The sequence below is a fragment of the Lissotriton helveticus genome, chromosome 5_1 (genome assembly GCF_964261635.1).
Source record: "Lissotriton helveticus chromosome 5_1, aLisHel1.1, whole genome shotgun sequence".
Taxonomy (NCBI): Eukaryota; Metazoa; Chordata; class Amphibia; order Caudata; family Salamandridae; genus Lissotriton; species Lissotriton helveticus.
In genome coordinates, this window is record NC_136065.1 from 129,174,995 (window position 1) to 129,189,633 (window position 14,639).

A 14,639-nucleotide genomic window follows, 5' to 3' on the forward strand; every position below is an offset into this window, starting at 1 on the left:
CTTCGTCAAGGCACAACTTGACGAAGCCCCAAGGCGCACTTCGGGCACACCCCCGAAGTGGTGTGCACCCACTCGAGCAGTGCAACTGGCTGGTGTTTGTAGCTTCCATATCTATATATCTATCTATATATATTGTAACGAGGTGGGGGCGCCTACCTCACGTGATTGGTGGAACCCTCACCCTGCTGACCAACCATCGACTCCTTCTTTTCAGTCAGGACGATGGGACGAAGGACGACGCGATCCGGAAGACGACCACAACAGCGGCTCCTTTAACTGGGCGTTCTCAGTAGACGAGGTGGACACTCCCCCAAAGGACGTCAGAGCGACGGGATTGGAGAAAAGCAGGGAAGTCCTGTTCGTTGGGTGTGCTAGCACCTCGGAGGAGGAGGAGAGACAGGCGGAAGCAATAGGAACGGAGGACGGAGGCCACATCGAGGAGAACGTGGAGAAAGCCAGCCCGGAGGAATATCACGGAGGAGACGAAGAGACGGAAGTCGGAGAGAAGCCAGGAGGCCAACGACCCTGTGGACCGCCGTGCCACGCTCCCGAGGGAGGAGTGTGGCTGTCACAGGTACGGCGGCGTTGGGCGGCTTGGCTGGGGAGGCGAAGCAAAAAACGTGTAGATAGTGCAAATAGACCCTGTTCGTTCCTACCCTGTGTTTTGTTCCCGTCCCATCCACTCTCCCATTCCCACCCCTTTTCCTTCCTTTTCTTCCCCACCTCACAAGCACGCCAAGCACTGTAATATAAAGAGGCACGATACACTGGGTTTCCCTCACATACCCCGGACCCCCTGGTGCAACCCCATTGTGGACTGGACCCTAACGGCTCCCTTTCTGTTGGTTTCTTTCATGCACCCGAGACTGAGGCAGCGGAGAGAACACCTGATACCGGAGATACCGGGGAGACCAACCATTCTACACCCGAGTAAAGGAAAGAGAAAACCATCGCCACGGACCCTAGCGTGTTCGCCCGAGAGAGACTGACGTTTAGAAACAAAAAGACGTTTATGTCTAAACCTGCCAGAGCCATAAAAATAAAGCCATCCTTAACCCCATTACTTGGTGTCACGGTCGTCCCTTCTACCACGCCCACATATATATCTATATATCTATATATCTCTATATATATCTATATATCTCTATATATATCTATATCTATCTATCTATCTATATATATATATATATATATATATATGCATACACACAGCCCGTCCCGACGTTGTCCGGGTATGTATTGCTGCCGGCCAGTAGTATATTGTTTTGTAGGATTTCGTTTTGATAGCATTTCATATCGGTGACAGGCCTGTGAAACGCTCCGATTCACAGTGCACTGCTGATGCACTTAAGAGTGCGCGTTCAGTAGTGTGTGAACTCGAGTTCCCCTACTTTATTTTTCCTTGCAATATTATATAGCGCGAACTCGATAACATGGCATGAGCACAATTTACATTACAAAAGAACACATTCATTTGTGGTAGGCACGGGGAGACAAAGCGATTTGCCTGGGATCACAGGATGATGAGCGGATGCCGAGATTCGAACGTAGCTCCCCAGCTCTAAAGTTCGCAATTCTAGAACTTGTGGCGGGAGGTGTGTCTAAAAGTGTATGTCGGTGCTGGCCATCAATGAGAGAGACCTGTGCATTTTTCAAATCGGTGGTGAAAAAATATGAGTATGTTGCTGGAGATGTGGGCCGCCGTGCCACCAACGTACTTACCAGGGGAGGGTAAACACCCATTATTCCGCAACTTTCTTTCCGCATACCATCACTCCGCATACTTTCATTACGAAAGTACCATGACTCCGCAATGCCATTATAACGCATGGCATTACATTTTATATTCTTTACCACGCATACATTTACAACGAAATTCGTTGTAAATGCATGAATGGTAAAAGCATGTATTTTTTAATGTTTGGATAAGGTAAATATGGGTATAGGGGTCTATGTTTTGGGGTACTGTTTTAGGGTGTTTGGGTATTTTAAGGGTTCAGATATAGTTTTGGGTTATGGGGTACACGGGTAGTTTTAGGGTTTAGGGATAGGTATGGGTTTTGGGGTACAGGGGTATTTTTAGGGTTCAGGGCTAGGTTTGGGTTTTGGGGTATAGGGGTATTTTTAGCGTTCAGGGGTAGGTTTGGGTTTTGGGGTGCAGGGGTATTTTAAGGGTTCAGGGTTAGGTTTGGGTTTTGGGGTACAGGGGTATTTTTAGGGTTCAGGGCTAGGTTTGGGTTTTGGGGTACAGGGGTATTTTAGGGTTCAGGGGTAGGTTTGGGTTTTGGGGTACAGGGTTATTTTTAGGGTTCAGGACTAGGTTTGGGTTTAGGGGTACAGAGGTATTTTTAGGGTTCAGGGCTAGGTTTGGGTTTTGGGGTACAAGGGTACTTTAGGGTTCAGGGGTAGGTTTGGGTTTTGGGGTACAGGGGTATTTTTAGGGTTCATTGCTAGGTTTGGGTTTTGGGGTACAGGGGTATTTTTAGGGTTTAGGGATAAGTTTGGGTTTTGGGGTACAGGGTATATTTATAGGGTTAAGATGGGTTAGTGTTTAAAGGTGTTGGGGTATTTTAAGGAGTAAGGGCGGGTTATGATTATGGGGTGCAGGGGTATTTATAGGGAGCAGGGTGGATACCCGGAGCTGGAATGTACCGAACCTGGGAAGAAAAAACAATGAAATATTGGGCACAACGCTTGCTTTTTTTTCCGTAATCCTGCGCCCCGCACACGCCCACGCCCCCAGCACACGCCCACAGCACACGATATGAGACATGGCATGAAGGGCGGAACGTACCACACGCCCTCAGCATTGGTCACGCCCCCAGCACACGCCCACAGCACAACGCAGACACGCCCACAAGGGACTACTTTGCTGGCACGGTTCTTTTACCTTTTAAATGTATATGGTGGGCGCCTGCACAGCCTATGTCCTTCTGCTGCAACTGCCCTTTACAACGCTGTATTGGGTGTTGTGATTGGTGCTGTGGTTCCTGAGATTACCCGCCTCAAAGGTTTGGGCTCTCTCTTTATTATAGATATAGATATAGATATAGATAAATAGATAGATGTATAGATATATAGATAGATAGATATATAGATATAGGTATACTATATCTAAGTAAGGGGTGTTTACACCACCTTACCCAGGCTGCAAGTGCAGATCTGTGGTGCCATTTTGGAAGGCTTCCCAGGGTTGGCATAATGCATGCTTCAGCCTCTGGTAGGCCTCTAGAGTACCTATGCCCTTGGTACCGAAGGTACCATATACTAGGGGCTCACAAGGTAACTCAGTAACCAATCTGTTATGTGCCTAAAGTACATGATATCAATTTAGAGAGAGAACAGCTAGGCTGTGGTCCTAATTAGCAGAGCCACAGCCAGACTAAAATCGAAAAACCAGTGAAACACAGCAAAAAGTGGGGGTAACCATAGGAAGCAGACCCTACTCTCCTATACATGCAATATATTTAATGTGTACACAGCATCAATTTTATATGTTTTTTATCTAATTACCGAGACAGTCTGTCCTGCTCTGTAGGTAACACCCTATTTATACTCAATTTTTCAACCTGCTCAACATGTAGCAATTCTAGCATTCACTTTTCTCAATGAACACCTTGTTTTTCCTCTGAAAAGAAAATTAATATGTCACTAAAAATATAATTTGATTTGTAGAAGCTTAAAATAAGGCTGGCCTTAAAATAAGGCTGGGGATTATATACAGAGCCTTTTTCCATTTTAACAGGTAAGTCTTTAGGCATATGATTAGCAACTTCCATCCACGACGAGATGAAATAGGACAAAAGTCTTTTACCATTGCAGGCACAGCATTACAGTTTTGGATTACTAAAATACCATCCCAGCCAACCTGGAATGAATCAAAGCAACCCAACACGTGTTCCCCTTTTAAGCTTTTATTAGAGCTCGACAAAGACTCAGATTTGTCCAGACACAAGGGCGCAACCGGTAGAAGTCAAAACAAAGCCCTTTTAGGCTTCGAGTGCAGCATAAAATATGCGAGAAAGACCTGAGAATCCTGGTGAAGTTCTCAAGTTTTAGGTGGAGAGCAGCACCTTTATATGAATCACTTTACAATCTCACCAACACTCCAAATCTGCTCAACTCAAATGCCTGTTTTTCTAGAAATCAAACCAGCTACCCAGCAGCAAACACTGTCCGGGAATTAAAGACTCAAACCTGGACAGTAATAGTCTAATATAAGTCATAAATCATGCTTATATTCAACACTACCAATGCAATGAAAGCCATAACACAGAGAGCATGGCCGTGGACATCATAGAACAAATTAAACAAAACCCGACGAGGTCCGATCACAAGTTGCCAGCCATGAGGCAATCAGCATGGCTATTGAATAAATTGAGGTCTTAGACGCTCCCGGACATTCTTGGGGAAACTAGAATCATGCAACCAAGCATGCCTCCTTAGTGCTACTGATCTAACCATAGCCCTACCTACAGAATCCATAGTGTCCATCGCCGACCTGATAGTGAACTTAGCCACATTACAACCATCCTGTACCAACTGAAAGAGTTCAGCTGTAACTTCTTCAGGAAGAGAAGGAAGTAACCGGTCGACAGAATCCCATAGGGCAAAAGAAGCCCTTCCAAACACACAGGACATGTTTAAAGACCTTAGGGCGAAACTATTGGACGCAAAAGAAATTCGGCCACACGTCTCCAACCATAGAGACCCCCGCCTCGGTGGAAGCAAGGGAGGAGCTTCCAAATTCAGCAAAGCAGAAGCTGCCTGCAAAACAAGCCTCAAGCTTCAATATCCCTGTCCCCTCAAATTGCCTACCCCATCTCTACCAAACCATCGCACCTCTCTGGACCAAAATCATTAATACCTCGCTAGCACAAGGTCACATCCCGGATTGCCTGAAGACTGGACAAGTCACCCCTATCCTAAAAAAAACTACCGCTAACACCTCCGAACCCAACCACTTCCGACCAATAACCAACATTCCCATGCTAGTTAATGTCTTAGAAAAATGTGTTCAACAACAACTGAACCAACACATCTCGAACGTCAAACTACTGAACGTCCACCAATCGGGTTTCAGACCTAATCATAGCACAGAAACAGCCATCCTGCACATAGTAGACGACGCCCTTCAAGCTCTTGACCGCAAAGAAACCTGCCTGCTAGTCCTACTCGACCTCTCATCAGCCTTTGATACGGTCAATCATGACAAACTTCTAAGAAGACTAAAATACAGGATCAGTTTATCTGGGAAAGTCCTGCAATGGTTCAAATCCGTCCTGGAAACCAGAACACAATCGTACATGGTCAACAAAAATCTTTCCGCTGCCTCACCTAACCAACTAGGAGTTCCACAAGGCTCTACCCTATCCCCCACGCTATTCAACCTTTATGTCAAATCACTTACCGATCTACTACAGCAGGTGAACATCTCCTTCCACATGTACACGGATGACACCCAACTGTACATCATGATCTCCTCTATCAAAGAGATAAAGACAATTAATCTAGCTCTCGAAAAGCCTGTCCAATGGCTAATGACCAATTTCCTCAAGCTAAACTCACAAAAAACTGAATTTCTTCCGATCTCCCCAGCTAATAACTCCACGGTGGCTAATGAGTGGATCAAAATGATCACTGCACTGAACTGCACGCCGACTCTGGTGGACTCCACCATATCACTTGGAATCACACTGGATAAGAACCTTAACATGCAAAGTCATATTAACCTGTTGGCAAAAAACGCCAGCTTCCACCTCAGCTACCTCAGAAAAATGAAGCCATTCGTCGAGAACTCGGACCTCAAAACTGCAGTTAAGTCCTTAGTTATCTCGAGGCTGGAATACAGATGTACCACCCTCTCAGGACTTCCCAACATATCAACCGCCCCTCTAAAAGTCTGTCTCAATGCTCCAGCAAGACTCATAACAGGATCCAGGAAATACGACCACATATCATCACACCTAAAGGTAATCAACTTGCTACCCTATGAAGCTCGAATCCACCCAGTACCTTGCCCAAAACCGTACCTTATCGGGAGGAAACAGACACTCTAGGAGCGCAGACAATCTACTTCTGAAACCTTCATGTTTCAACAAGACCAAAACCTCCAACAGAGCTTTCTCCAGAGCAGTGCCAAGAATTAGGAACTCGCTTCCGCCATACATCAGAAAAATCTCCTCTACGCCTCTCTTCAAAAAGGAGGTAAAATCATTCTTGATGAGCAAATTCCTACCTTAAATCTGCACAATCATGACCCCAGCTATATAACCTCCTAATTACCTCTACTTTCGAGTCAATGAGACCGTGAAGCTAAGCCCTACACAAACTCGAACTTGTTTTTATTGCTCCGAACAATGCTCAATGCTACTATCCACCCGAACCCTTTTACTATATGCTGTTACTTTTATGCTCTGTTTTGGTATACAATGTGTTTTCACTAATTGTTTTCACCTTGCTCGGTATGTAAAGCATTCTAATACCCTACTCTGGGTCTGGTTCTCGCTATAGAAAACTCTGAAAAATAAATAAATAAATAAATAAATAAATAAATAAATAAAGCCCTCTAGCCATAGGGTGCTGAGATAAATAAACAGGGTAATCTGGAGGAGGTTGTGCAATAGCACGCTCAACAGAGACGCCCGACGTCGATTTGGCCCATGTCCCCAAAAGAATATTGTGTAGCGACTCTCCAAAATAAAGTAAGGGCTCGATCCCAGTGCCTCCTTGATGGAGCATATCCAATAAGGGCTCAGAGGACAGAGTCACCACAGGAAGCTGCAGCTTTAAAATGTCAGCAGCCCGGTTAATGACCCCAGCAAAAGTCGCACTAGCTCGGTTGCTGTTTAGGAGGTGAAAGTAAATTGTAGGTAGGGGACGGTTGAAGACGGACGTCCCCACCAAAAACCAAAGAACCTCCTGCATGCGGCTGGCACGAGCACCCAATGCTACTAGCATCTGCAGGCTTGTCCTGCAAAACTGGGGAAATGACAACGGAAGGAGTCTCATTCTCAATTTGTAGAGGAGATGGAGCAAAAGCCTTAGTAGCAAGAAAAGGTGTCTCCAGCGCTGACCAACGTCGAGACGGCATTGTATCGTTGGCCACCATTGGGGGTGTCTCTGTGCCGAGTGTGGTGAGATGGCATCATATCATCATCCACCACTAAAGGTGTGGTCGCATCACCCAGCGTCGAGGCGGTGACAGGTCATTCTCTGCAGACCCCACCAACGTCAAAGCAGGAAGACGCACCGGGCTGTTTCCCGACATCGTAGCGACTCCAGTTACGGAGGCAGAGTCCTTTATCAGCGACGAGGGAGAACCCGCCGGCAAGCGTCCAATCAGAGTCCCCTCCACCTCTTTGGGGCCTGAAGGCGCTCCAGGGAGAGGTACTGATAAAAAAAAAAGAAAACTTGTAAAACCTGGAAATACACTTCCATTTGGGCCCTAGTCGCCTCCACACCAGGATATGGTGGAAAACTCAGGGTCGACTCCAGTGCAACCACCTCTGGTAGGGACCGGGAGAAGATGGCACCAGCTTCACGACTTCATGAGGCAGAGGGTCTTCGTGACTTCGATCTCTTCCGGAGGGATTTACCCAATTTCAACAAACGACGTTCACAGGAACGGCTTATCGACAAGTGACATCTTGGGAACGACTTCTCGACCTGCCCCGAGCAGGATCCTCAGAACGGGAGGGAGATCGGCGCTGCTTGGATTCTGCACTGGACAGCCGCGCCAATAGCAACTTCATCCCACGTTCCCGTAACAACCTGGGCTTCAGGCTTCAACAGGTGTCGCACTCCTCGGCGTTGTGGTGCTCTCCCAAACACCACATACAAATGGTATATGGATCCGTCGCCGACATATGCCATGTACAGGTCTCGCACGCCTTAAAGCCCAAAGGCATTGGCACACTATTCTAGACGGGAAAGGCGTCGAGTAGGCTAAAACAAAAGAGGCCAGAGGAATCACTTTGCCAGGATCTGCGCTACAGCACGGAAAAGTAGAAAACTGACATCCGCACGCTGGAGGGGAATTATATGGCTTCACTGGCATCATATCCGTGGACAATGTAATTACGGAGCTGTACAACGCTCTCCATGGCGGGCAGAGGTACTGCTGAAAAATCTCTGGATCCAGATTGGAGCCAGGGGGAAATTCTAACTTATGGAACCTGCGGCTAGATGTCTCTATCAGCTATACACTGTTCATATTTATCCTCGTAACCCACCAAGGAATCCTGTACATGCTGCAACATAAGCACTGAGGCAATAGCTCTTTTCCCTGAATAGTCTCCACCCGGGTCCCAGGAGACCATATTTTAAAGTATTTATCATGCACCCCCCTGACTTTGTATACCAATTTCTTAAGGTCGGCACACTGATTCATTCCATTTGTCCATTTCAAGACTGAGGCGGCTCGAGCTTCTTGCCAATGACAGGCTAGATCTCTTTTGGCCACCAAGTATCCCATAGCTACCAGTGTGCGCGCACACGGGGGCCACCTGAAACGAGTCCATCATACCCAGCAGGCCCACCTTCGGGTCCAGATATAACTGTCTATTTAGCACATCTCGCAGCACGTCATTAATGGCTTTCCAATATTGTGCAATTGCTAGGCACTTCCAAACAGCACGAAAGAAGGTCCCAGGGGAAGACTACATCTGGAGCAAGCTTTTCTTGCGATTTCTCAGAGTCTTTGTGGGGAACAATAGAACTTATGCAGGTAGTTAAACTGTACTAGGCGAAAACGCATTGATTTCGCCAACTGACGGAGCGCCATCTTGGCTTCAACCCATTCCTCATCTTCGAGGGCTCCCACATCCGTCTCCCGTTGTGGCTTTAGCATGAACAAGGGGTCAGGGGAATTATTAATGAGTCATTTGTATAGAGTGGAAATGCCCCCATTCCCAAGCATGTCAAGTATGAGGTGGCGTTGTAGGGGATTACTTTCTGGGAGGGATGCAGGTTTGTCCCGATGTACGTCCAAGGCATATCCTAGCTGTAGGTAACAATAAAATTGTGACCTGTGGAGGTGGAAGTGTGCCACCAGGTCCTGGAAGGACCTAATGATACTGCCCCTCCACACATCACCCAGTGTGGAGAGTCCTATCAAATCCTATTTGGCGAAGCCGATTAGTCCTGCTGTTTTGGACAAACAAGTGCCTGCCGCAGCAGGGTCACCTATGTCAACTTCCTATGTCAGTGCATGTGTTTTACTGCTGTGTGCCAGCAAAGGAGGGGAAGGCAAGTAACAGGAGGGAGTGTGTAGGATGGTGGCTTGCCATAAATCAAGTTGAGGATTCCGTAGGAGTCAAGGAGTTTGAGCTCTAGGCAACTGGTCAGGTTGTTTCTGTCCCCATATAGCCAGTCATCCACTGGCACCAGAAAGGTCACCCAGAAGTATAGTTTAACATCTGCTTATCCAAGACCCGCCTCGGATGGGGACATTCGATTCTTAGCGAATGATACTCGCAGGCCTGGAGGTTGGAGAAAAAGGTTGGGGGAGAATGTATTGCTAATGTCGACAGATATAAATGAATCGCGGGAGGGAAATAATTTTGAATAATGCTCCCCTGCCACCCACGGTCAGTGGCAATGATGTCCATGACTCAAAGTTGTGTTTCATTCTATTAAGTAGAGGTGCCATATTCAAGTACCAATATCTCTATTGGGTGAAAGCCACAGTCATACCCAGGTAGTGAAAGCTGTGTCCTGCAAGATGGAGTCCAGCGTCAATCCACCTTTCTCACATCTCCCTTTTAACTGGTACCAATACTGACTTCTCCCAGTTCACCCAAAGCCACAACAAATCACCGCAGAGCCGAAGGATTTTCATCAGACAGGGAATAGTGGTCTCAGGGCACTGAACATATAGGAGCATATTATCTGCATAAAGGGAGACCCTGTCTTCCAACCAACTTTGCCACCAGAATCCCTACACTCTAGCATCTATCCCAAGTAACTCTGCCAGGGGCCCCACCAAAAGGGCGAGAGATAGCAAGCATCCCTGTTGAGTGCACCGCTCTATCGGAAAGGGAAGGGAGAGAACTCAGTTAACCTTGACTTGTGTCAAAAACTCTTTGTAAATGGTTTCTACCAAGCCAATGAACCAGAGGACCAATTGCCTTTTATGAAGAACTTCTAGTAGGAGTAGTATTTGGTTAAGTATTTTCACTTCAAAATTTAATAATGATATGGGATGCTAAGAAGTGCATTCCTTGGGGGGTTTCTGAGCTTGGGGATGACTGTGTTGGTGGAAGGAGTCTGCGCCCCACAAGGGCATCTTCGGATAAGGCCAATAGATGCAAGGCAATCACAGAGGAGTAGCTCTTTTGGGGGGAGGCTATGAGAGCCCAGTGTCTTGCCTGATGGCATTGAGGCAATAGCCTTCTGCACCTTCTCCACTGTGATGGGTAAGTGTAGGTCAGCTCTCTCCTCCCAGAGAGGGCTCTCACTGGGAGGTCAACCACAATGAGTTGATCCTTCTCGGCAGGGTGGGTGGGGCGAGGGGTGGTAGGGCTCACTATAAGCATATAGGGCACCAAAATGAGCGATGAATCCTGCAGAAATATGTATCGTCATCTGGAGCACCTCTCATCCAGGGACGATTCTGCAGTTCCCACGTGGGCTCGCCAGCCAGTGGAGTAGCTTCCCGCCCTTGTTTTGCAGTTCATACACCCCTTCCCTGAGAATGAAATCAACCCAATCGGCAAGTCCATGAGCCCCTTCCAGAAGGCCAATCTGGGCTGGTTTAACTTGGCTGAGGCGCTAGAATGGGTTGCCTGTGTATGCTCAAGTCGAATTATGTTACTGTGTAGAACTGAACAACATTAATGATCTGCTTTCCTCAGGTATTTGTCCTTGACTCCATTCTCATGGGACAACCCTACTTTTACTGCAACAATCTACTTCCACCATTTCAATTATCTTTCTCTACATCACCAACATGATTTCCTTTCTGTCCATCAGATGCTCTAAACTTACATGGTTGGTTGCCTATCTACCAAGTTATACCAATGACTTAGTGATTTTATGCCTATACCTGTAAAGCTGCAAATAATTTACATCCGTCTTTAACCATACCGAAGTCTGATTCTAGTCCCATCTTCACACTAGCTTGATCTCCCAATCTCTTTGTGAAATGTCTTTACACCACATTAAAACCTCCCTTGGTCTTTACTCTCACCTGCCCCCAAATCATCTGAAAGCGCCTGACCACTTTTCACTACACTTCCAAAATGATAACAAATATTTCAGTCATTATCAAATGACTACTGCAATAATCTCTGAATGGACCTTCCTCACTGCTACTGTTAAGCCTATGGAATGGGTCTTAATTTTGCTATCAGTAGTATTTAACCTAACAAGATCCACAACAACTTCCCCTTGGTTTCAAGCAGGCAAAAAACGTGTCCACTGCTGCAGCAGATAAAATTCTACAGCACTGCAGTCTCTTATGATTAAAACCCAGGAAGTATTTCCTCCTGGTGACTGGAATTTATTTTCCTCAGAGTAGCATGATTTTACACCACTTCCATTAATTTATCCTCAATATTGTCCTCATCATCGCCATCACCAAAACCACTGCCTCCTCCATGCTTTTTCTAAAGTACTTTCTGCAACCCCATCACTAAACTAGCATGCACAATATAGGCAAGTCAGTCTTAGCATTAGAAATGCATACTGACCCTCTATGCATAGCCCAGTTTAAGTTACTGTAGCCTGTGTGGTTGCTTTACATCACTTGTGTGTTGCTTTTCTAGTCAAAACAATTGAACAATAAATGCAAGAGAGAAAGAACAATAGGTCAACAGATAGATCTTCTTTAGAACTTTGTGACCTGTAGGTCAAGGATGTTAATGCAGCCAAGATCTGCTCATCTATTTGATCTCAGATGAGTAAAAAGAGCACTAATGGGTTAGGCAATTTTTTATCTAAAGTTGTTTAACAACAAATCTTAACACACACAAAAATGGAAGAGGAATTGAGGTCTATCACAATCATATGTAAGAATGAATCTGGGTGGTAGTACGAGCATCCGTCCCTATGACTAACTTGGTGTGGCTGTTGCGGGTAGCTCACTGGCTTCAGTGCTGTTTCAGGCATTGTTGATGGGATAGTTGATGGGCTTTTCAGGCTCGGACTCTTATCTGTTAGAAACTCCAATGTTAATTGGGAGCCTGGTGTACAGATTAAAGGGTTGTGTGGTGAACCATAAGGAGAAGCTGGGTGAAACGAGAGATGCAATGAGTGACTGTATTTGTAAAGCATCAGTCTCCCAGTACCAATATGATAACCGAACACACTGCAGGCTTTAACTCCAAGCCCGGCTCAAAACATGTGCTGAATTATGAAGCACAGAACAATGCAGTCTAGTAGCATAAATGGATAACAACTGAAGACTAGCTGAAGACCTGTATGTTTTAGAAGGTGTGTTCAGTGCAATATGCCTTGCTTATGCTTTTGTACACGGATATTAGTCCCACAGTCTGAAGGGGGACTTTGATCAGGGATTTCTCACTTCTGCACTTGTGGGTGGACTACAGTGACCCTCTACTAAAGAAATTGTGGAACCCATTGGGTTGCACTCTTGTGCTTAACGGTGGACCCCAAAGACACACTGATAACAAGACTCTGGAAATCATCTGATTGTGCATGCAAAAGTTCAGGATTAACTTTGGTCACACATTTCCTTTGGCTACTCCTTCCACCATTAAACTCTTTCCTGAATAACTGCTGAAAGTCTAGGGTTGAACCTTCAGTACTTCTGGGTGATCCCAATAGACATATATTGTAACATGTTCACTTACCCCAGCGGACCTCACCACCACCATTAGTGGGAGATGGAACCATGACATTAAACCTGCATGTCCTATTTCCTCTTCTTTACCTCTTTAAACAGTGCAAGAATACAAGTGGTGTCATGTCCACGGTACACATACCAGGACCTCAGGTACTTCACCCAACTCTCACCACATACATAATTCCTCAACTACACACTTTCCTAACAAAACATACAAGTTTGCCTATGAGTTCTCAACACAATTAAAGTGCCACAAAACCACATTAATATGCACATGCTATATGAATTCCCATTAATATATACAACTTGGGGCATTGTGAACAAAAAAACCAAAAAACAATTTGACAAAAAAAACATTGCGGAATTGAATGTTTCCCAAGTGACTGCTGGTGTTTGAGATTACATCAATCATTCCACTTGGCTGGCAGTCTAAAGCACCAGTTAGCAAAAAATGTTTGAACAAGAAACGTCAAGAATAATTACTAGTGGTTAAATTTAACTAAAGCACTCCGTCACTTTTTTATATTTTTTCATTTAAGGTTACTGGCACCACCTTAGCCATAACACATCACACATCGTTTAGAGTGGGTGTTTTATGGATTCAGCTATACCCATGGCCAATTTCTCAAAGTTTTAGATCTCCACCATAATATCCTTTAAAGTAACGTTTCAATAAACACATTTAGATTTTTTTTGCAAATGTCTGAAGGGTATCAAAACGATTGTATTATAACCTTGTGTTGATCAGCTACTCTAACCTGTGTGATCATATATATGCATGTGCACACGAATGCTCCACACACAAAAGAAAATATAATTCAAGAAACTCTAAAATTCAAATGAAGTTATTCAGATTGTAATCTATTGTATGGAATAATAAAAAATAAAAAAAATAAACTCTAAAATACTAATAACAATATGCTCAGTAACTTACACGTTTAAGTCATGCCACCACTTTACTCACAATTTCATTTTTTGTTTCCAGGTCTCTTTCCAGTTCACTATAGCGTTGTTTCTGCTGAATGGTCTCCTCTTTCAACGATTTATTCATCTCATCCTGATTCTTTAGCTCCTCTCGAACCATTGACCGCTCATTATTTAGATTCTCGATCTCTTTCATTTTCTTCTCAACTTCTTTCTCTAGTCGTTCTACCTCTTCTGCACATGACAGCAGACAAAAAGGCAAATTTATTTTGATCAAGTAAAAATGAAATGGATGTCTGTCTGGAGCTCTACCTCTTAAAATCAATAGCATTAAAAACAATTGTGGTGTTAAACAGTGTTGATTTTAGAGTTACTCCTGTTTAAGCAAGAACAAAAATCCAGTCCTACTTGTACTTTCCTAAATTTAGGAAATAAGGTGCCTTAAAAACACATTCTTGTTTCCAAGCAGAGGCATCATGAGGACTGACAAGGATATAATAGGTACTCCAGAAAGATGTTCACTACTCGTTCCTATAAAAAACACAGGGTCCCGTTCTTACTGTACCAAAGGAATTGTTATACCACACTGATGAGGCCTAAATGGACCAAAACTAGTTTGGAGATGCTTATATTCCCATAAAGTGGTGACCTGGCTTGGCAGTTTTTACTTCACTGTTCCTACTGGAGCAGTATCTTAGCTGATTTGTTTATGAAATAGTGGGCATAAAAAAAATACTGGGTTGGAATGTGGCTGAAGTCATTACCAGTGGTGGAGATTAATTCAAGCATTCCACTCTACACCTCTTTTTCCCTTTCTGTGTGACGGGTAAAACCAGACATATGTACCATAATCACTGTGCCATAGGAATCAAGCTACACTTCACTAATGAGTCATATATAGGCAGAA

At 44.9% G+C, this 14,639-nt stretch overlaps 1 protein-coding gene across 1 annotated transcript in view; it reads right to left on the reverse strand.

The window, feature by feature from the left end:
* Positions 1–14,639, reverse strand: part of CNTRL (centriolin) — a 1,008,983-nt gene that overhangs the window by 870,182 nt on the left and 124,162 nt on the right. Inside the window, exon 7 of the mRNA XM_078641873.1 lies at positions 13,773–13,966. Within this exon, the coding sequence (XP_078497999.1) occupies positions 13,773–13,966 (194 nt within the window). The remainder of the gene's footprint in view (positions 1–13,772; positions 13,967–14,639) is intronic.